Source organism: Chionomys nivalis, chromosome 8, assembly GCF_950005125.1.
Source record: "Chionomys nivalis chromosome 8, mChiNiv1.1, whole genome shotgun sequence".
In the NCBI taxonomy this organism is placed as follows: domain Eukaryota; kingdom Metazoa; phylum Chordata; class Mammalia; order Rodentia; family Cricetidae; genus Chionomys; species Chionomys nivalis.
In genome coordinates, this window is record NC_080093.1 from 48,965,115 (window position 1) to 48,987,998 (window position 22,884).

The 22,884-nt window shown below is 54.9% G+C and overlaps 1 protein-coding gene across 2 annotated transcripts; it reads right to left on the minus strand.

Moving 5' to 3' along the window:
- Positions 1-445: 445 nt before the first annotated feature.
- Cdc42bpg (CDC42 binding protein kinase gamma) lies at positions 446-20,882 on the minus strand. 2 transcript variants are annotated; one of them, XM_057777879.1, is made up of 37 exons: positions 20,619-20,882; positions 18,254-18,345; positions 18,089-18,172; positions 17,647-17,742; positions 17,195-17,343; positions 16,720-16,813; positions 16,400-16,600; positions 16,050-16,298; positions 15,588-15,667; positions 14,307-14,404; positions 14,128-14,208; positions 13,827-13,933; positions 13,558-13,737; positions 13,230-13,322; positions 12,989-13,110; positions 12,829-12,904; positions 12,509-12,615; positions 12,311-12,425; positions 11,837-11,985; positions 11,673-11,761; positions 11,324-11,376; positions 11,136-11,234; positions 10,991-11,050; positions 10,634-10,739; positions 10,263-10,396; positions 10,042-10,181; positions 9,866-9,947; positions 8,969-9,185; positions 6,791-6,853; positions 6,072-6,671; positions 5,109-5,206; positions 4,951-5,035; positions 4,714-4,834; positions 4,513-4,618; positions 4,191-4,308; positions 3,987-4,075; positions 446-1,680 (listed from the first exon to the last, which is right to left on the minus strand). In XM_057777879.1, exons 1-37 carry the CDS (start codon positions 20,776-20,778, stop codon positions 1,624-1,626), a joined length of 4,650 nt encoding a protein of 1,549 aa, XP_057633862.1. In that variant the 5' UTR covers positions 20,779-20,882; the 3' UTR covers positions 446-1,623. The 2 variants fall into 2 exon arrangements, with proteins under 2 accessions (XP_057633862.1, XP_057633861.1); XM_057777878.1 differs by having other exon boundaries at positions 6,782-6,853.
- Positions 20,883-22,884: the final 2,002 nt, after the last annotated feature.

Consider the following 22,884-nt stretch of genomic DNA (forward strand, 5'->3'; position numbering starts at 1 on the left):
CCTTGAAACCTAACATGGCTAGGTGTGTTGCACACATGTTTAATCCCAACACTTGGGAGTCAGAGGCAGGTATATCTCAGTCTTTTTAAGGTGACCCTGTTCTACATAGTAAGTTCCAGGGTAACCACCAAAGATACATAGTTAAGAGCCTGTCTCAAAAATAAAAACATGCAGCCAGGCACTGGTGGCAAAGGTCTTTAATCCCAGTATTTAGGAGGCAGGAGCAGGTGGATCTCTGTGAGTTCAAGGCCAGCTTGGTCTTTAGAGCTAGTTCAGGATAGCTAAGGCTACACAAAGAAACCCTGTCTTAAAAAACAAACAAAAATATAACCAAACAACAACAAAAACCGACACACCACCCAAGCTTCACAGCTCCTGAAGAACCGTCCACGTTGTCCCAGTCTTCTTGAGAGCACGCACACACACACACACACACACACACACACACAGAGGCCAGCTTTTAATTGTTCATGGTCCCCGCCACTCCTCCTACCTCCCACTCCCATGTTTACACAGCAAGACAGACCCAGATGGGGAGGCCAGCGCTTACAAGTTGGGTTTATTGGTTTCTTGCTGCACCTCAGAGCATCAGGGTCCATCCCTCCCAGGAATGTGCCATTTAAGGAGATAAATACTTATTTTATTCCCCACACTGTAGCAGGGTGAGGTTTAATAAAAATAGCAATATAATAACAACAATAATGACTGTAATCAATAATAAAATGCCCCCATGTTCCTCTAATACACTTGGTTGAAGCTTCCAAAACAGGACCCTCCTTGCTGGGAGGGACCTAAGTGTGCCTGGAGATATTCAGTGGCCCCCAGAAGGGTGTCCATCTCCCACCGAGAAGCCTTTATAAATACCCTCCCATCCCCTCCCTGCCTAGGAACCATTCTTCCCCGGACAGATTAGCTGGCAATACTCCTGCTCTGAGTCCTAAGCCCCTCCCCAGAGAAAAGTTTCTGAGTCTGGTTTTCCCCTTGCTCGCTTGCCCTCCTAGCACCTCCTGTCTCTCCACCATCCTCCTTTTCATCACCATTTGTCCTCCTCCCTCCTTAGCTGAGTATGGCTCTCCTGATGGCATCCCTTCCTCTTCTGCTTCCTTTCCTCACCTGTCTCTCACCTCTCTCACCTGCACCGTTCCTTCTTCTTTCCTATCCTTTCCCTCTTATCAGAGCTGTATTTCCCAGCGTGACCCTGAGCAGAGACCTTGGCATGCTCCATCCTGATCTCAGCTGGGGCCAGGCTACGTAGACAAGACACCAGCATACTCCCAAGGACCTGTCCCTCCCCACTCCTCATTCTGACTCCTACCAGCTTCCCAGAGCTTGGCCCTTTGAAGCACAGCTTTGGCACAATCATCCCCGGGCATCAGAGCCATGGCACTCCCAGAGGCCAATGTAGGCCTGTGTTGGAAGCCCAGGAAAAGGGCAGGATGAGGGCAAGGAGTCAGACCCTTTTCCTGGGGACCCAGGCACCTCTTACTCTTAGCCCTCTACCCAGGCTCTCCCTGAGTCTGAATTTCAACATGTCCCGGGACCAGCCGGAGTATGGCATCCCACAAGCTCTTTGCTTCCTCACTCCTTCTGTCTTGGGACTGAGGTGGGCACTCCCAGAGGGCATCAGGGGGTGCTCTCTGACTTGGGGTCTGGAGGGAGACTTCTGGGCCGCTCTGAGACCTGGAGAGAATAACAGGAAGTCAGACAGGAAGAGGAACAGGGGACTCTTTGCTCAGGGTGCTCAGGGTGCCTCCCAGAGGTCTCGAAGGACCCTACACTTGAGGTGTGGTGTTCATCCACTCCACTCCACATTCACTCAGAAACATGCTTTACTCCAGGCAGAACAGGAAACTACCCAGCCACCAGGGCTCCCACAGCTGAACGAGGAAGTAGAGCATGGAAGAAAAATCACAGCGCAAACTCTCCTGTAATCCTACACTCAGAGGAGGGAGGCAGGAGAATCATGAGTTCAATGCTAGCCTGAGCTACATGAGACCCTTTTTTTTTTTTTTTTTTTTTTTTTTGGTTTTTCGAGACAGGGTTTCTCTGTGGTTTTGGAGCCTGTCCTGGAACTAGCTCTTGTAGACCAGGCTGGTCTCGAACTCACAGAGATCCGCCTGCCTCTGCCTCCCGAGTGCTGGGATTAAAGGCGTGCGCCACCACCGCCCGGCTGAGACCCTTTTTAAAAGGGGAGAGAAGGCAGGCAGGCAAGGAAGAAGAAAGGAAGGGAGGGATGAAAGGAAGGAAAGAAGGAAGAAAAGAAAGCAGGCAGGCAGTTTGCCTGGCCACAGCATAGGAGTCAAATGAGTAGAGGGGATGCTGGTGGCAGTGACACCTGGCCATGTGGTCAAGAACACTGAGGGTGACAGTGGTGGGCAGCCTGGGCACTGAAGGCCGGAAAAGCATTAAAAGGAGTGGAACAGCAGCGATTAAAAACTGAATGCATGAAAGAAATGCAGGTTGGGGTTAAGAGGCTTTGTATGACTGGAGCATAGGGGACAGGGGCAGTTAGGAGGTGTGGATGGGGGGGCCACTGGGGCCTTCCCAGGTCCTCTCAGCCTTTTCTGATCCCACACAAAACAGACTGTTCACATATGACTTCTTCCTCATATTTTTTTAAAATTTATTTTCCTAATAATTTATTTGTTTTTATTTTATTTGCATTGGTGTTTTGCCTGCATGTATGTCTATCTGAGGGTGTCAGATCTTGGAGTTACAGACAGCTGTTAACTGCCATGTGGGTGGTAGGAATTGAACCTGGGTCCTCTGGAAGAGCAGTCAGCACTCTTAACCACAGAGCCATCTCTCCAGGCCCCCTTCTTCCTCATCTTTTGGCTGGGTCTCTGTTAAGAATGTAGCTCAGGTTAGGCGCGGCAGTTAGGAGTGCCTTTAATCCCAGCACTCAGGAGGCAGAAACAGAAGGATCTTTTTTTTTTTTTTTTTTTTTAAATATTTATTTATTATGTATACAATATTCTGTCTGTGTGTATGCCTGCAGGCCAGAAGAGGGCACCAGACGTCGTTACAGATGGTTGTGAGCCACCATGTGGTTGCTGGGAATTGAACTCAGGACCTTTGGAAGAGCAGGCAATGCTCTTAACCTCTGAGCCATCTCTCCAGCCCCAGAAGGATCTTTTTAAATTCAAAGCCAGCCTGGTCTACATAGCCAGTTCTAAATAGAGAGAGACCCTGTCTCAAACCGGCCCACCAAAACAATATAGTACAATGGCAAAGTGTTTGTGTAGCAGGTATGTACAAGAGCAGATATGTACAAGATCCTATTTTGACCTCTAGCACTGAAAAAAAAATTTTAAAATATATATATATATATATATATATATATATATATATATATGCATCCCCAGGGCTTTAGAAATAGTTCAGTAGGTAGGAATGGTCGAGCAGATAAAAATGACTGCCACACAACCTGATGACCTACGTTTGCACTCCAGAACAGAGGTAAAAAGCCAGATAGAGGCATACACCTGTAATCCCAGCCCGCCCACAGTGAGATGGGAAACAGACAGGGTATCAGCTGGAAGCTTTGCACCAACCAGCCTGGAGCACACAGGGCAGAAACAGGTGGAAGACAGACCCAGCTCTTGGAAGCTGTCCTGACTCCATGTGTGGTGTGGCATGCACTCTCTCACACACGTTACACACACCGTCTCAAGAGCTGCTGTTATGGGGCCCTCCTCCCATGCATCTGGCACGATGCAGACACCATCGCCTCACACCGGGGCCACAGCGACATCTTCATTTTGCAGATGGGACAAGCTCAGAGGGATTGGCCTTGATTGGGAGCACATAGCTAGGGCTTGGAGAGCCAGAGTTGCAGATGGGTCCATGAGTCTCCATGGGCTGAGCTAAGAATTCTGCAGGCCTTATGTGCTCAGGTGGGTCTCTGCTTCCCTGTCCCAATGCAGAGCTTGGCCAAAGTGTCTGAATTTTGAGTGGGGGTGGGAAAGTTCTACCCACTGGCTCACCTGTATCAGGGATGCTGTAGGACTCAGGGACCCCTGGGGGCAGGACACTGACTCGCTGGACAGAGATGTCCAAGGTTTCCTCTTCACTACTGGAAGGGGTAAGGAGATGGGAGGATAAAAAGCCTGGGTTAGATTTAAGGGCTCTGAAGGAGTGATAACCTGGAGGAGGCATGCAAGCACTGGACAGTGTAGGGATGCCCTTACTGGGGTCTGTCTCTCCAGCGAGGCCATCACCACCCATGGATGCTGGGCGTCGCAATGCCTCTGAGAAGCTGTGCGGCCGCTGCGGTCCAGAGCTGCGAACACCTCTGTTCTTTTGTTCCTGGAAGAGAACAGTGTCAGGGGAGAGTGCTGAGGGGCTGGGACCAGGAAGCACAGGCCATGGGAACTCAGCTTCTGGCACGGATGCATTGAGGTCCGGTATCAGAGGGATGAGTCACCTGCCTCAGCAGCCAAGCAATCAACAGAAGCCTGTGATTGGCTCAACCACTACGGGAAGGTTTGTGATTGGCTCTGGAGGACTCACCCTGGCGCTAGGCCTCCCGTCTGTAGGGCCCACGTGTACCAGGTGGTTGAAGTTGGTGGGTGGTGAGATGAACTTGGAGCGCACAAAAGGGTCCTTCAGCATCTCCCTGAAGGCAGAGGGGGTGTAAAGAGCAGCAAGTCTCGCCCCGCCCCTATGGGTAGAAAGCTCCACCCAGCAGCCACAGCACCCACACATGCACACCTGCGCTGCTGCTGTCGCAGCTCATCAGACACTCGGAAGAAGAAGCGACGCTTGCTCTTGGTGCGGAACAGCTGGCGTCGACTGTTGTCAGTGAGGTCGGGAATGTCAAACTCGTCCTTCTCTGTGGAAAATCAGGGAGCTGGGGAGCGGTTCACACGTCCCAGCCAGGTGGTGCACGAGCTCACACTTGTGCACAGGTGAACGCACCCAGATGTAGACAAGCACACACTTCCTCACCTGCCAACGGGTTCCTGAGGTAGGTCAGGCGGACCTTCTCGGTACCATAGAGGAACAAGGAGCCTTCTGGATTCAGGGGTCTTACCTGAGGCAGAAAGCACAGAGGTCAGGCCACGGTACGCACCCCCATGCCACCCATGTTGAGGGGAGACCTTCACCTTCTTGAGCGGCACAGTCTGCACCCATTCCGCTCTCCTCACATCGAACACATCAACGGAGTTTTCACTGAACACTGTTAGGTAGGGCGCTGTGTAACCTGCAGGTGAGAAAGAGCCTGCGTGTACTGTGCAGCCACAGGCAAGCCAGGCACCTCTCAGAGCCTGTCCCCTCCGTCCCACAGGGAGGCCGGCCTCACCCAGCCCTACAGATGAGATAATAGCCAGCACTCACTACATGCCCACACAGCTCAAGGCGCTTGGCATGTCTGTCCTTTAAGTCTCCGGCAGCTCCAAGCAGGAGCAGGTACTACAATCACCCAGGTCTGGGACACTACAGATGAGGTCATTGAAATCTCAGAGCAAAGCAATGGTCAAGGTCGTACAGCCTGTGAGGGAGGCAGGCCATGGCCAGTGGCAGTCTGGGGCACTCAAGCCTAGGCCTCACACAACAGCCTTTCTCATAAAGGACAGTCCCCCTCTCTCGCCTCCACCCATCACAGCGCCGAGTGACCACACCAGGCACGCTCCGCTCCAGTCATTTGTTCATTCTTCTCAACAAGCACGGCCCCCAGGGCGTGCCTGCCCAGGCTGGTGCTGGGTAAAGGAGCCAACCCTAGTCTGTTTTCAGGCCGCAGTGCACAGAAGCAGTCACGAAGGGAAGACAAGACCCAGAACAGAGGTCTGAACCGAGCCGAGAGGTGGCATGAGAAGAGAAGCCAGGGAGCAGTAATGGAGAGGGGAGGAAAGCAAAGGCATCCTGACGACGGCAGCAATGTCGTTTATGGAATGGCAGAACTGCTCCAGGTCTGGACTGTTGAAGTTGGCCAGGTAGAAAATGAAGCCAGGAAGAATAAAGGCAAAAGCTAAAAAGAGGGAGGTCCCTAGGCAAGCTGCTCAGGACAGAAGGGGTGGCAGGACCTCCAGTGCCTGGCCCCACCCTGCTGGGTTCTCTACCAGCCTTACCCCAGCCAGTAGGTGCTGCTGGCCACAGGAGCTCGTGACTTCGCGACTTGCGGCCAGTGCCATCCACGTAGACACCAGCGGTGGCAAAGAGCAACAGGAGTTCGCTGAGGCTGAGCTCCACGGCACCCAGCGCCTCACCCAGGCCCCCGCGGGACGCGGGCAGCTCCTCGGGCACCAGGCCAGTCCCCAGCGCTAAAGGTGCAGCCTCATTGAGCAGTGGGTAAAGAGCGAAGGTGCCAGCAGCACCCACACAGAGCCGATCGCCCAGCAACCCCAGGCTCTGCACTGGGGCTGGCACTTGTAGCTCTCGAATTCGGCGCTGCCAGGGCCCCGGGCCTGGGCCGAGCTGGTAACAGAGCACTTGGCGTTTGACTGCCACACAGAGCACTGGGGTCCGGGCCTGCAGGATGCGCCCAGCTGCCAAAGCCTGGCAACCTCGGGATTCAGGGATTTTGGCACCTGCTACCTCGGCGTTCTCTAGTTCAGCCAGGGCAAAGAGGCGCACACTGGGCCCACGGCCACAGAGCACGACCAGGAGGCCAGCAGCAGAGCTCACGGTCAACCGCTGCACCTTACGGCAGTCCCCCACCTGGAAGATGTCTGTGAGGTTGGCGGGAGAGAGGAGCACGGGCGTGAGAAGCAGCAGGTGCCCATGGTCATGGGTACCCCGGGACTGGCCCTGCCCAGGCCCACACCCACCCTAATCCTACCAGTGGTACCATTGCTATGAAGATGAATCACAAACAGCCCCTCCTCAGTGCCCAGGGCAAGTCGTTCTTTGTCTGAGAGAGGAAGAGAGGTCAGAGGTAAGAGTTTGTCCAGTGACACCTTGAGGCAATAGAGCTGAGGACCCGGCACACCGTCCACCCACCCCCATCCTTGTGCCCTTCTTGCTCACAGTTCACACTGGCTGTAATGAGGAAGGGCCTCGGTAACAGGTCAGGGTGAGGCCCTCTACCATGACTGTGGGATCTGGGTAAACCTCACTCTCCCCTTTATAAAGTCAGGACAGCACCTTTCTTACAGAGCTGCTGTGAGGAGAAACGACAGAGGGGAGGGCAAGTGCCAGCAAGCACCCAGCTCTACCAACACCCCATCTCTGGTTACTGACTGGCCCATCTCTCCTGATGGGAGAACCTGCAAGCTGGAGCTGGCTCAGGGCCTCAGCCGCAGGAGGAAGCCAGGGACCTGCCTCTTTCTCAATCATCAGTTATGGAGGGAGGACCCTTATTGAGGCCCACGCTCCAAACTCAGTGAACCCTATAACAAGCACCCACCCTCTTCCTTGTTCACCCAGCTGCCAGGAAGAAAGTCGAGACAAGGAGATTCATTTGTGTTTCTGTGGAGCCGGTGTCTTACTCCACAGGCCAGGCCTACAACTCCCTAGGTCACTGGCCCAAGTCGGCATGAATTGGGGGCAATCTTCCTACTTGGTTGCTGGTTTGGTTTTATTGAAACAAGGCCTTACATAGTTCAGGCTACACTCAACCCACTACGTAAATGAGGCTGGCTCTGAACTTCTCATCCTCCTGCTACCCGCTCACTCCCAAGTGCTGCATTTACAGATGTGTGCGGCACTACTACTGACCTGGGCTGTTTTGTGTATGTGTGCATGTGTGTATACATATGTATGTATGCATGTATGTGCATATACAAAAATATATATATATAATTTGTAAAGAATTACTTTATTTCATGTGTGTGTGTGTTTGACCTCCATGCATGTCTGTGCATCATTTGTGGGCCTGGTGCCAATGGAGAGCAGAAGGTGGTGCTGGATGCTCGGGAACTGGAGTTATGAACGGCTGTGAACTCCCAAGTGGGAGCTGGGAATTGAACCCAGGTCCTCTGGAGGAGCAGCCAGTGCTTTTAACCACTGGGATAGCTCTCCAACCCACCTTTTTTGTTCTTGTTATTTGTTTTTTGTATTTTTTTTTTTTTTTTTTTTTTGGTTTTTCGAGACAGGGTTTCTCTGTAGCTTTGGTGCCTGTCCTGGAACTAGCTCTTGTAGACCAGGCTGGCCTCGAACTCACAGAGATCCGCCTGCCTCTGCCTCCCTAGTGCTGGGATTAAAGGCGTGCGCCACCACCGCCCGGCGTGTATTTTTTTTTTAAAGCTACTTATTAGCTAAGGATGACCCTGAGCTCCTGATCCTTCCACTTTGATCTTACGCGTGCTGGGATTATATACACACACCAAGCCATGCCTGGTGTTTTTGATTTTTTAAGATCTCCATATGTAGCTCAGCTCAAGCTAACTTTGAACTCTGGAGCCTTCTGCCTCAGCCTCCCAGGTCGTCTCTGTTTCTCCCTAAAACTTCTGTTCTTTCCATTTATTTGAGATTATCTTAGAAAAAGGAGAACCAGCTGGGCATGGTGGTCCTCACCTTTAATCTTTTTTTTTGTTTTGTTTTTGTTTTTTTTTTTTGTTTTGTTTTTGTTTTTGTTTTTGTTTTTTTGAGACAGGGTTTCTCTGTGGTTTTGGAGCCTGTCCTGGAACTAGCTCTTGTAGACCAGGCTGGTCTCGAACTCACAGAGATCCACCTGCCTCTGCCTCCCGAGTGCTGGGATTAAAGGCGTGCGCCACCACCGCCCGGCCCTCACCTTTAATCTTAACTCCAGCACCTGGAGGCAAAAGCAGGCAAATTTCTGTGAGTTCAAAGCCAGCTAGGGCTGTGTAGGGAGACCCTCTCTCAACAAAACAATATCAACAAAAGAGAGAACCAGAACCTACAGAAATGAAGCGGCGAGAAGCCAGGCTGTGTGGCCCATGACCCATGGCTCATCACACAAAAATACGGAGGGCTGAAAGGCTCTGCATCTGGGACAGGCCTAGGCTAGTGCCTCCCTACTAGCCTGAACTTTCCTGAAGTGACAGTCCTTCATTGCAAGATTTACCAATGACAGCAGCGCAGAGCGTATGAGGCAGCAGTGGCAATCCGTTGTCATAGGCCTCCTTGAGGGTGTACACTGGCCGGGGCCTTGGGCGTGCATCCAGTAGCAGCCGCTGCAGCTCACCCAGCACCTGAAGCCAGCGCTCCCTCTCACCCTCATTCTCTGCCAGCAGCAGCACAGTACACGTGGTTGGTGGCACTGTCAGCTGGGAGGCTGTCACCTGCAGAGAGGGAGTCAGGCTGGAGGGCTACGACCAAGACCCATCCATCTATCCTTCCCTCCTTTCCCTACTGATGTTTGTTAGCATGCTAGCTGGTTGTAGTGCTCGGCAGGGAGTAAGCCAGACAGAGTAGCAGACAAGTGCACCGATAATTTCAGAACCCAGTGACAGGCACATTAACGGGAAAGATAAGCACTGTGGGGATGCAGAGCAGAATTCTAAAGCAGGCTAAGAGATGAAGGATAGCTGCCCAGGGTGTTAGAGAACCTGGCTCCAAGGGACTGGGCATGGAAAGTGCTGGCAACTCTGTGCAGAGGAAGGAGACCAAGGAGGAGTTGTACATGAATGCAAGGCACTCTGGGAACTGGAAAGAACAGGTATGGCTAGGGCAGGTCGGGACCCAGGGGTGAGGACTGAGAAAGTCTGAGGCTCAGATATGCGGTAGCTCAAAGGATTGCTTGAGAGTCTCTTGAAGGTACCAGACAGCCTTTGTTCAAGGGCCTTAAACAAAGCCGGACCTAGCCTGACTGCTGTGTGGCAAGCTCATGGTGGCTACGGAAAAACGGCATGTGGAGGTGAGGTGGCTGGCAGAGGGACAGTGTTGAGATGCAGCAGTGACAAAGACAGGGCCAGCACGGGAAAGAGGTGGAGGTTGGGCCTATCCTGTCCTGAGCACTCACCCTAAAGATGCGTGGCAGGTCCTTGGATTGGGCATGAATGACATCTGAGGCCAAGACAGGGGTAGCTGAGAACTGGGGATCCCTGGGAGGAACAAAGGATACAGGTAAGATTGTACTGTCCCTGAATGAGTCCCTCACCACCTGTGACGTGTCCCGTGTTCCTGCCTGGCACCGACCTCAGATCTAGGGCCTGCAGGAGGACCCCGCTGGCCAGGCTTCCCCGAGGGTCAGGGACATCAAACAGCAGCAGGCGGGAGTCACAGAGAGCAGCATACACGCGCTGCCAGCCCCGGCGGACACCTGATGGCCGCGGCACCTAGTGGGGAGACAGTCATGGAGGGCTGCACAGGTCCTTGGCTCCCACGCCCATCCTCCTCAGCCCTCAGCCACAGCTCACCGACAGGAAGCCCTCATAGGCAGTGCCTGTGCCTGTTTCGGGGTGCACTCCCAGGGCTGTGCGGAGGAGTTCAGGGGGGACAGGGCAAGGTGGGGCCTGTGGAGCACAGGCTGAGTGACAGAAGTAACCACAGGCTGTGGGGAAATGGAGATTAGTGGCAGGGTGAAGCAGGTCAGGCAGCCCAGAACAAGGCCCTTCTAGATAGTTCCCTCAGGGACAATGACACCTGGATTGTCACCCATTGCCATCAATGAGAAAGGAGTAGGGGACAGGTGACCGAGAGGTGTGGGTGCTGCTGGGTTGAGGAACAGTGTGGGTGTGTCACTGGGGGCTGTGGTATAAAGGAGATCCTGAAGGAGAAGGGTTCTTACAGTCACAGCTGAGGCCCTGGCGGCCCAGGCCCAGCATCAGCGAGGTACAGCGGAGACACTTGGTAGGGGATGGGAAACTCCGGGGACGCAGCGTGTGTGAGCCAGGCTGTGAAGGGGTATATGCTGTCACCATTCCTGCTAGGGCCTCTGAGCACCCATGCTCCATCCCAAAAGGTAGATGGTCAAGAGGCTGAGCCAGGTGGCCATGCCAACTCTGAGCACCTATGAGCCTTGTCAGAAAACCAGCACCATCACCCTAGACATGGACTGCAGGGGTAGTGGAAGGGTGAGGGTATCCCAGAGGGATTTGGGGGAAGGGCTGAATGCCCTACCCTCTCCTGCTCCCTGGCCACTGACCTTAGCAGGGGGACCTTCTGCAGGGGTCGTGGTGGCAGCAGGCACTCTGGGGAACACAGTCTGAAGGAAGTGAGTTGGGTAAGTGAGCGAGTGAGAAGGGAATGGGCCAGAGCCTGCCCCACCAGGATCTCCTGCCTGTTCTCACCCCCATGCGCAGACTGCGGCGGCCCTCTGGCCTCAGCTCTGCTTCTGCCCCAGACCTTGGGGCCTCCCCTGAATTGCCGGGGTCCTTGGCAGAATCCTTCTGAGGATGAGCGAGGATGGAAGGAAGTCAGGGCCACCATGCTTCTCACCAGGACTCCTCACTCATATGCCCTTCTACATGGTTCTTACCTCCGTGTTCCAGAAGGACAGGAGAGGGATGAGAGAGGTGGAGGGCTTGGCATCTGTAGACAAGCGTACAAATAACTGAGGTTGTTGTCCTAGGCTTAGGAACCAGGGGTGGGGGTGGACCTCAGTTTCTATCTCAGGGAGACACATAAATGTCCACAGGTGGGGCTTGGGGGAGTCTGGCACACAACAGTGCTCATTACGTGCTGAGTGACAGACAGATGCTGGTGTCGACAGCGATGTGTGGGAGGGACAGATTTCCCTCATATGGGCACCACTGTCATGGGAGCTCCCTGGCATTCATGAGACTGGTGGGGACTGGCTCCAGAGTAGGCAGGCAATGGGCACTCACCCCCTGGCCCACGAGCTCGAAGTTCTTCCCGTAGCTCAGCCACCTCTTGCTGCAGGGCCTGGCTTTGCTTCTCAGCCTCCTGTAGGCAGCTGGGAGAGGAGGGCAATGCTCACCATAGGTCCCTGCATGGAGCCCGCTCCTCTAGGATCTGCCCATGACCTCACCGTTCCGCCTGCAGCTGGGCCTCCTGCACCTGTGTCAGCCGCTCCTGCAGAGCCTGCTTGGCCCGGATCTCAGCTTCCAGTGCTGACTGAAGCTCCAGCCGGGCTGAGGCCTCCATCTTCTGCAGCCTCCGTGCCTTCCACTGGTGGTCCTGACAGTACAAGGACATCCCCGTATGATGTTCTCCGGGACTAACAGCTTGAGACTCCCTCCCTTCCACTAGAGCATACGGCTGTCCAGGCCACTTGGCCAGACCCAAAGACCCCACCCACTCTTCCCATCCTCAACCCTCAGCATAAACCTTGAACTTGGGGGCTGACAAGGTGGCTCAGTAAGCAAAAGGGTGCTTCCAAGACTGACAACTTAAGTTCAATCCCTGGGGCCGACATGGTAGGAAGAGAGAACCAATCCCACAATCTGTCTTCTGACCTCTACACATACACACATACGCCACGGCTCTTGTGCATGGGGCTCACCAGAGGCCGGGTAGGGAGTGTTTGGGTGCCCACATTTCGCAAGGACTCCAGCTCCTCAGCCATCTTAGTAGCCAAAGCCTGTAGGTAGCCTCTTGAGACTTTCTCATCATTCACCCTGAATGGGAATGGACTGTACGTCACAGTCTGGGGCTGGGTCCTCAGCCATGCCCAGGTCCCACCCGGCCCCACAGTACCCACCAGCTAAGGATGTCAGCAATCTGGGCCTCCCAATTGCTCTCAGTCTCCCGCCGTTCACCCTCCAATTGCTGTTTGCTCTGCAGCTCCAGCTCCAGCTCTTCTGCCAGCTGAGGCCGCAGAGGGAAGTGGGCTCAGTCCCCAGGGGCCCTTGCCGGCCCGGCTGTAGAGCAACTGCCCAGCCCCTGCCAGTCTCCCCACACATCACCCACCAGTCTAAGCCACATTTCCCTACATGCTTCCCATGAGCCACAATGTGCCCAGCAGCTCTTCCCTGATCCTGCTGGCACCCAGCCTGCCCCTGGTCTATCCACCCTGCTCACCCGTGCTTGCTCCCGGCTCAGCCGCTGGTTTTCTTCCTGCAGTCGGCACAGAGCCTCCTCTTTCCCAACACTGACCCTGGGGAGAAGGCCAAGGAGATGGAGCTGACGCCCAGCCCGGTGCTGCTCTGTCCTCTCCTGGCTGCCCCTGCCATGTGCTCACCCCTGGCTGCAGGCATGCTCCAGCTGCGCCCTGAGAGCAGCCACCTCCTTCCTGAGCTGGGCCTCTTGAGACTGACGCTCAGCTGATCCCATGCCATTGGTCTCAGGGGCTGCATGGATGGTCTTGACAATGTGGAGAGGGAATAAGGTAGGGGTTTAAGAAGCCATGGCCCACCCCGGGACTCCAAGAAGAGTCAGGCTAAGAGAGAGTCTCTCTTGCCAAGAGGGAGAAACCTCCATACCTTGGCCTGGGAAGAATCCTTGTCATGGCTTTGTTTATGTTGTCCCTGGAGCCTTGTCACCTCCTGAGTCAGGGTGGCCACCTGGCCTTCCAGCTGTGATGGAATAGCAGCAAGGTAATGCTAACCCTGTCCCTCTAATTCCCTCTGTGTCATTTTGACAAAGACTTACAGTCTCATCCAGCAATGGACACAAGTGCCCCAGGTACCCATCTCACCACTAGGCCCTGCTCAGCATACGTCAGCCACACAGGGGTGCAAAGGGACATGGGGTTCCCAATATTTTGAACCTATATCCTTGCTACTCTCCCTTCCCACTATCGTTACTAACCTCTCTCCGGACCACCCAGGCTTCCTCCAGCTGAGAGTTCAGGGCCTGGATCTGGCTGGTTGTGGCTGCCTCTTTCTCCTGGGCCTCCCACAGCCTCTGTAGGAATTCTTCCTGCCGGTCCTGGGCCTGGCACAGTTCTATAGCCTGCACCTGCAATGCTGCCTGGGCTTCAGCCAGCTCCTGAGGACCAGGGCAAGAAGGACAAGGTCAAGCCAGGGCACTAGAGGCGTGAAACCCTGAGTCATACCCCCACCTCCCCCAGTGCTCACCTGCTGGAGGCGGTCCTTCTCCCGCTGTAGTTGGGTATCAGTGCCTGGGCTCCCAGCAGGGAGGCCATCAGTCTGTGAGAAGGAGGCCTTGCTGTCTCTCAGTGTCTCTGTGAGGAACAGTCATTGAGACTTGCACACAGGGCCACCCCCACCTCAGTCAGGCGTTCCATGCACAGGATCTCATGGAAGTTCCCCACAGCCAGCGGGAAGGTCTCCTTCCCCCATCACACAGCATGCACAGAGCAGGAGGCAGCGCTGGGACCCAGAAAGGCCCAGGCTGTTATAAGAACAGGAAAGATACCTGCCAGTCTCTCCTGGTGAATCTGTACTTCCTTCTGCAGCTGCACCAGCTCCTGGGGCTGTAAGGAGCCATTCAGTGCCTCTGGCAGGAGAAGGGCCACAGGGTGAGTAGCCAGGCCTGCAGCAGGCTACCCCTCACCTTGACCTGACAGTCTCAGCCTTGCCCAGATGCCTCTATACCTTGACACTTCCGGCTGAGCTCCACCTTCTCCTGCTCCACGTGGTGGAGCTTCCGCTCTGGGGCAGCCACTAGCTCAGCACGCTTTTCCTCACTGGGGCTGAGAGGAAACAGGGATGGTTAGCAGAAGACCAGACTCATGGACCAATCATCTATCCATCCAAGAAACAACACATCACTCCAGACCCAGGCCTGGGCTCTGTGCTGGGGAGAGAAGCACTAGATCACACCCTGCCTTTGGGAGACCTGAACAAGGTAGGTGACCTTGGGTAAGGGACAACACCTGAGCCTGTTTTCTTACCACAGGGAAATGGAAAACCACAAGGCCGGAGCCAGGCAGTAGTGACACCTTTAATCCCAGCAGTCAGGAGGCAGAGGCAGGCATGACTCTGAGTTTGAGGCCAGCCTGGTCTACAGAGTGAGAGAGTGAGTTCCAGAACAGCCCGGACTACACAGAGAAATCCTGTCTCCAAAAAAAGGACCCTTGAGCCAGGCGGTGGTGGTACATGCCTTTAATCCCAGCACTCGGGAGGCAGAGACAGGCGGATCTCTGGGAGTTTGAGGCTAGCCTGGTCTACAAGAGCTAGTTCCGGGCACCAAAGCTACAGAGAAACCCTGTCTCGAAAAAACAAACAAACAAAAAAAAAAATAAGGGCTCTTCAGGGGCCAGCGAGCTGTCTCAGCTGGTAAGGGTGCCTGTTGCCAAGCCTGACCACCTGATTCCATCCTTGGGAACCGCAAGGTGGAGGGAGAGATCTGACTTCTAAAAGTCTGCCCTCTACAGATGCATTGCAGTGCATGGTGTCAACACGTGTGCATCATGTCCATACACGTGCAACATGTCCACACACGTGCATCATGTCCACAGGCATACACGAATATCAATCAAACAAACAAATGTTAACAAGGGCTCTCAAAAGCAGCTACTAGTGAGCCGAGTCCTTGGTCCACACCTAGTACGCAGCGGCCTGGGGAACACTGCTGAGGGCATTCCTTCTACCTGTGCCCCTCTTGGGTCTCAGGCCAACCTAAGATATAAGAGTGGGTACTGCTCCCACCCATTTTACAGAGGGCGATGAGGCTGGACAGTAGGGCCCTTCCTAGCCTCGGCAGTGAATCTAGTCCATTTTAACAGTCTGTCCCAGGGACATAGCCCTGACTTTGACTGACCCCGAGACTAAGCAGTGCCTGTCGCGTGCTGAAGCCAGTTTGTCCCTTCCCTCAGGGCTCTGATAAGCTACAGGTGCTCCCAGCCTCCCAGCAGGTGTGAGGACCAGACTCACCTGCCTGAGGTATAGGTGAAGCCTACAAAGGGCAGGTGGTGGCCTGAGAAGCCCCCATGGGAGGGTGGTGGCAGCGTCTCCTATAGGAGAGGAAAGGAGAGTCAGAGTCACAGACAACTGAGAACCAGAAGAGCCTCCCGAACTGGGCATTTACTCGGGTGTGTACCTGGGGATTAACACGGCCTGCTCCCCCTCCCCGGCCCCCAAAAAAAGGGCCACAATCCCCATCAGGTTTTGCAAAACAAGGTCTCCTAGAGGCTGCAAGGAGTTTTCTTCCAAACAGCTAGGGCAAAGAGCTTTCAGTTGGTACCATCCACCACGCAGATGAGCCAGCTAAAGTGAGTTACAACTCTCAAGAGCCCCCGGGGTTCAAAGGCTTCACCCCAGTCCTTCCACTGCTGCAGGGAGCATATGGAATAAGGTCAGGTCAAGCCAAAGTTCTGATGGAGACATGGCACTCACTGGATGGTTGAGGGTATCATCATCGACATCAAAGTTAGAGGTGTCCACAGGCCCACGAAGCTCGGGGATGTAGGGAGCTGTGCTGGTTGCAAGCCTCTCCCAATCCACACCTTCAAAGAAAGGGTGGTTCCGGAAGTCATCCAGTCCACCACGACCAAGCCGCTCCTCCTGGCGGCACAGCAGCTGTCGGATCAGGTCCTGGGCACTGACAGGCACATCAGGCACGTCAGAGGGGAACTGGAGGTGGTCCTGCGGGTCACAGAAGAGGGCAGGTCAGGCTGGAAGTCCACCTTGGTCTAACGTTACCTACAATCATACAGTGTGGAGGTACCAGGGTCAGAGAGTCTAACCTCGTGGTTCATGATCTTGCCGTAGGTCTCTACCAGAGATTCAGCGTAAAACGGTGTTTCTCCAAAGAGCAGCTCATAGGCGCAGACTCCCAGTGACCACCAGTCACACTGTGGGCCATAGTGGCCCTTGCCCTCCTCCATGGCCTGTAGGATCTCAGGAGAGATGTAGTCTGGGGTCCCCACTGCGACTGATGAGTCTACCTGTGGCGAGGGTATTGGTGTCATGAGGCCACGGGACTGGGCCAGGTGCCCCACTCTCCATGTACCCCCTATTGGAACCCAATGCCCCTGCACTTGGCCCGCTGTCCTCAGCTCCTTACCATGCCGTTGTTGTTGAGACGCAAGCAGGAGCCAAAGTCTGCCAAGCGTATGTGGCCATTCATGTCAAGCAGGATGTTGTCAGGCTTGACATCCCTGGGAGGTGGGTGAAGGGCTTAATATGTGTGCATATGTTTAGACACATGCTCAGGTGCACACCTACCTATATGCATGCTCACACCTGTGTGTGCAAGTGTGCATGTGGGAGTTACTGAAGGCAGGTGCCAAGGAAGAAAAGGGCAGCCAGACTGAAGGAAAAGGTCCATGGTGCTGATTCTAGGGGCTGTAAAGTGCACTGTAGTGGATGCCGGAGTCAGATGTCCCCACTCCTCTGCCACCATGAACTGGGAGGGACTTGAGCCAGGGACTTGCCTGTGCTAAGCCCTGACTTGCTCAGCTGTAAGATAGGGATGCTGGCAAGCCCTACTGACAGCTTTTGGGAGGAAGATTGGGAGGTGACAGAGCTTGGGGCCCCACCTGTGGACATAGCCCAGCTGGTGCAGTGAGTGGATAGCCAGCACCATCTCAGCCAGATAGAACTGGGCCAGCTCAGGTGGGAGGCGGTCCTCAAAGCGGCTCAGCAGTGTGAGGAGGTCCCCGCCAGCGTAGTAGTCCATCACCAGGTACTGGAAGGCAGTGGGTAGAGCCAAGAGTCAGACTCAGAATGGGGATACCTGTCGACCTCATGGTGTATCTTGGGGGTTCTGGGAAGACAAGGCTGAGCAATGTCTCTAGCTCTGGCTGTCCTGAAATTCACTGTGTAAACCAGGCTGGCCTTGAACTCACAGAGATCGGCCTGCCTCTTCCTCCCAAGTACTGGGATTAAAGTACTTCTCAAGGCGGCCAGTGGCCCTTTTGCTAAGGAAGGAGGCTCTAGGCACGGGAACGGTGAGACAGGCAGATCTCCTCCACTTCTCAGGGATCCTCACCAGGTACTCCTCATCTTGGAAGGCATAGTGCAGAGCGGTCACCCAGCGGCTGTCTCCCTTCACCAGAACATCTCGCTCCTCCCGGAAACAGGCCGTCTGAAGCAGGTTTGGAAAGCAGGGGTAGAATGGGATCAGCTCCCGGGAACTCACCCTTCTCCAGCCCAGGGAATGGTCTCAAAAGCCCAGAGGCTCTGATCAAAGGAAGAGCTCTGCTCAACCCAGGCTGGGCTGGCTCTGGATGAAACTGAGCCCTGGCTTTCTGGTGGTGGGCCTCAGTGTTTCCATAAAAAGATGAGAACTCATCCCACTTCATCTTAAGTTTACTGTGACGGGTAGGAGACAGGTGACTATTTAGAGTGGCATCCTGTACCCTGTCCCTTCTTCTGGCAGCACAAACACCTTCCCCTACCCATTTGCAGGGTGCACCTGACCCCAAACTGACCTCAGCCCTCTTCAGCATCTCCCACTTATGCAGCATCTTCATGGCGAAAATCTGGCCACTATCCCTCTGTCTAACCACAGCAACCTGAGGTACCAAGCACGGGCGGGGTTAGACCATTCCAAGTGCAAGGCCCCTCCTCCCACCCACCCCAGGACATTCACTTACCTCCCCAAAGGCCCCTCTGCCAATCACCTTCAAGATCTCAAAGTCATCTCTCTGTAGGCGCAGCTCTTTCACTCTTTTTACAAAGGGGCTGGCTGAGGGGACAGAGTGGACTCAGAGTCTCCTCCTTGGGACTAGGACAGGAATTACTTTCCCAGAGACAGCCCAGCCAAGAGGCAGACAAGAGCCAGGGTGCTTTGGTCATGATTAACAAGCATGGCAAGGGTCCTGCCTCAGAGGATTGCCTCCCTCCAGGCTCTAGGTGACCCCTATCTGAGGCACAGAGGGACTTTGTGGTCCTCCCTACCCAAGGTCTTGATCCTGGCTGGCCCTAGAGACAATGAGAATACTGCTCCTGTCCCTAGTTCACAGCCTTTGGTCCCTCAAGGCCAGCCCAGAGCCTATCTGGGAAACTGGATAGGTGGCATTCTTTGTCCCCAGAAAGGCTTCTCTGCCATTCAGGAGCTGTGGGCCTGGGTCTGGGGGACCCTGTAGGCTCAGAGCAATCTGGTTGGATGGAGGAAAGGGCTGGGGCAGCCTCTGAGGGCAGGGAGGACAGTCTTTGCAGTGCTCCCGAAAGACAGGCTCTGTGTTCCCCAAGTGGGGCCCCTGGGTCAGGAACAGAGGCCAGTGTGCTCAGGTACTCACAAGATGCGAAAACAGGGCCAAAACCTTTACCTGGTGCCCAGTGCCAGCACCTGAGGGCGTGAGCACACAGGATTCCTTCCAGGCTTGACAACTCTGCCACTTGGAGCCCTGCCTCCCTCTCTGGTTGGGGCTTTTGCACAGCCAGGAACCTCCTACTGCATCACAGTCCCCCCTCCCCCGACACTCCATAAGGGCCATGTCCAGCCACTCCCAGGCTCTCCCCAGAACTGGAGTGGCCTTAGGCCAGGGGGAGGGGGCTGAGTCTTAGGAACTGAGAAAGACATGGGTGATCAGCGAGGACTGGGGGTCATCTATGGTCCGGTGTTTGCCTCAGTTTCCCCCTGCCAGGAGGTAAACTCCCTGGCAGCTGGGCGGGCCTGTGGGTGGGACAGAGAGCTGCTCCACAGGTTTATCAGGCAGAACCCCCACAGCAGAGGCGGTTTGGAAACCTCACTACAGAAATTGTCTCTTCCCAGGTTTGCACACAGAACTGGAGGAGCAGCTACCAGCCTTGTAGGGCTATCAGAGGTGACCACCAGCCACATAGGCCAAACCTGGTGCCCAGAACCAAGCCTATCCAACCCTCTGGACAAGATGTCTGGTACCTTTTGTCTTGCCAGAGGGGGTGGGGGCTCTGGGCAGGAGCAGGGACAAGTTGGGGCAGGAGAGGCATGAGTCACGCCTGGCCTTGGAGTTACCTCGGGAGATGTCAACAGACGTCCCCTATGTTGGGGTCCCAGGCAGAGGTGCCAGAGGTAGGCAGGGAGAAACACACACACACACACACACACAGAGGGGTACGGGTGTCATGGTGGGGTGATGCCAATTCAGACACATACATAACACACAAAAGTCACAGAGAAACAGGGGAAGAATGCAGAAATGGCAAGTCTGGGTGGTAGACCCCTAACCATACCAGGTCCAGCCTTGTGCCTGCCCACAGCTCAGGAGTGCTAGGAACGCTAATCACCTACTAGGCAAACACCCCACCCTCCAGGTTTAATTCCTATGCCTTCCCCCACAAAGCCTGGCCAGGTGTGACCAGGGAACCCCTGTAATGGCACCAGTACGCACAATGGGTTTAGGGTCACCCTAGTCATCCGTTCCCAAGGATTCAGATGAGTCAAATAGAAAAGGGTGCAGATCCATTTCCAATGAGGAAGGCCCCGAATCCCACAAACGTTGGTCCTCAGTCCGGGACTAGGGGGAGGAGACTTGTCTGTAAGGTGAAGTATGAGGATTTGTGAGTGTGTGGTGGAGCCAGACAGGTGAGAGGGGTCCCAGAGCAAAGTGCCAATCTCTCGAAGAATGAAGGAGATTGAGAAAGTCTGTGTTTATGTGACACAAAACGGGCGTCCACCTGAATGTGTGTTCTGGGTGGGGCATGAAGTGTGATGTGTGACCAAGGAATCCTGTAGGTGACCGTTGTGGAGGATATGTATTGGCAACATATGTCTGGGGTCTGCAGCTGGGAATGAGTGTGTGTGTGTGTGTAGTGTACATTGTGTACCTGTTCCTGTGTCTGGGAGTTTGAGGTAAGGTGCAGGTGAATGAGCAGGCTATAGAGTCCGACGGCACGCGTTACAGACAATGCAAGGAGTTAGTGCGTCTTCAGGAAAAAGTTTCTGGAGGGTGCCATCCCCGGGGAAGAGTCTTGGGGGGTGGAACTCCAGCTGGCAACCCCCAGCCTCCCTTCCCAGGTACTCCCCAAACCACTCACCCCAGCTCAGAAACTGCGCCACGTTGCGCTCCCGCCGCAGGGAGGCGCTGCTGAGCTCGTGGTGCAGCCCCAGCAGCAGATCCAGGAGGCCGTCGAGCCCCGGGCTGCCACCGGCCTCGCCCCGTACCAGCTGCTCCAGCGCACGCAACCGCTGCTCCATAGCTGCGGCTGGAGCCCCGCAACCCGGGCTAGAGCCAAGCCGCCTGCATGCCCCGGCGGTCCGTCCGTCCGGCGGTCCGTCCGTGGTTCCGCGGCTCGCTCTGCGCGGCTTCCCCCCACCCTCCCGCCCTCCCCGCTGTCACCTTCCTCCGTCGCCACCCGCTTTCCCTCACCTGGCCGCCCGCCCCGCCCTCCAAGCCCGCCCCCGACGGACGGGCAGGTGCGCGCCGGCCAATGGGAGCCGCGACTGAAGGTGAAGGTGGGAAGGCGGAGGCGCGCGGGGGCGGGGCCGACCCTCAGCCAGGAAGTGGGAGGGCGGGTCACGAAAAGTAACTCCTGGGCGGAGTTGGAGTGGGTCCGTTGGGGTCGCAAAAGGCCCATCTGATCCCAGTGCCGCCCCAGTCCCAGCCCCATCTACACCCTCATGGGGTCCTAAGCTAGACGGGGCATTCCTAGGGCACCGCAACATCCCCCGCGCCCCGGCCAGCGGCCAATTTCTTAGCCGGGCCAGAGGGGCTAGGGACGGCTGTGGCCCTAGAGCCGGATGGGAGTTGTAGTCCGCTCTCGCCCGGGTTTGCCAGCCGCGCTAAGGCAACACACCCACCTCCCCGCCAGAACTTTCTGATCTTTAAATTGTTGAAGCAGAGACGTGTAGTTGAGGTAGGGATGGGCACACTCATTTAGCCTTGGAAGAAAGAAGGCTGAGAGTGAGGGTCCCTGAAACTAGACCCTCGTGTGGACCTAGGTGGTACGGCTTTTTAAGGCTTTGGCGGGAACAAGGCCAGCGGCCTGACCTGGAATGTGGAGGGCGCGAGAAGACGGAGATGGGCTGAAGGAAGCAAAAAGGGAGGAGGTGCTGGCTGTGTCTAGCGAGGGTTCTGATTTCTGGCCAGCTGTGTCCAGCTGTGCCGGCCTCGACCCTACGAGACCGTGGTTCTCTCCAGAACTAGATACCAAACAAAAGGGTGCATGACAGGATCGGGTTCCCAGTGTTGAGGGAGGAAGCCTTCTGGATGTTTGAGGGGCAAATTGAATGGGACACCCCACTCCTATCAAACGGGGGGTTTAGAAACACTGCAGGTCTCTCATTTGATCTCTATAGGGCCCCTTCTCCGTGGGGTCCATAGTTCGAAATGGGGAAAACACGGGTGTTTTATTTCTTTCCCAGATCAGTCAGGCTGAGAAGGAGACTCAGGGTTCAAACTCAAATCTGGGCAGCCTCGGCACTGCTGCCAAGGGAGGGGGAAGAGTTTGGATTTATGTTGTTTGTTTGTGTTTGTTTTTTATAGGGTCCCAGCTAACCCAAGCCGGTCTGGAACACACTGCCTTGCCAAGAGTTTCTGAGATTGCTGGGTCTCACCTGAGGGATTCTGGGCCTTCCTTGGCGCCAGGCAGCGGTGGAGCCCACAGAAGGTATGAAGCCACAAGGCGGCGCCAGAGACCAGGAGAGGCGCGGATGTCTGGTGTAAGCGAGTTCTCAATGGAGAACTAGGAGGCTGGGACCCGTGCTGGAATGCTGATTCCCTAGCTACAGGGGTCAGTCAAGGCCTCAGGTCTTGGCGCACTCTCTGAAGCACTTCCACAAGGCCTTTAACCTCTTTGAAAGCTGAATTATAAGAAAAGCCCATCTCTGAACAGCCTTAAACGCCACACCAGAGAGAAGGGGAGACTGAGTCCAAAACTTAGTGCTACACTGGTACAAAGCTGGGACTCCTATTTGTATTGGATACTTCTCGACTGGACATGGTGGCTCAGCGCTCCAGAGACAGAGGCAGACAGATCTCTGAGTTCGAGACCAGCCTGGTCTACATAGGGAGTTCTAGGATAGCCAGGGCTATATAGAAAGACCGGGTGGTAGAAGTGCACATCTTTAATCCCAGCATCAGGAGGTAGAGGCGAGTGGATCTCTGTGAGTTCGGGGCCAGCCTGGTCTACAGAGTAAGTAGCAAGTTCCAAGACAGCCAGAGATGTTACATACACAGAGAAACCCTGTCTCGAAAAACAACAACAAAACAAAAAATAAAAGAGCCTGTCTCAATAATAATAATAATAATAAATAAATAAATAAATAAATAACTGAGCACTCCAGACCTCTCAGGCACTCAGT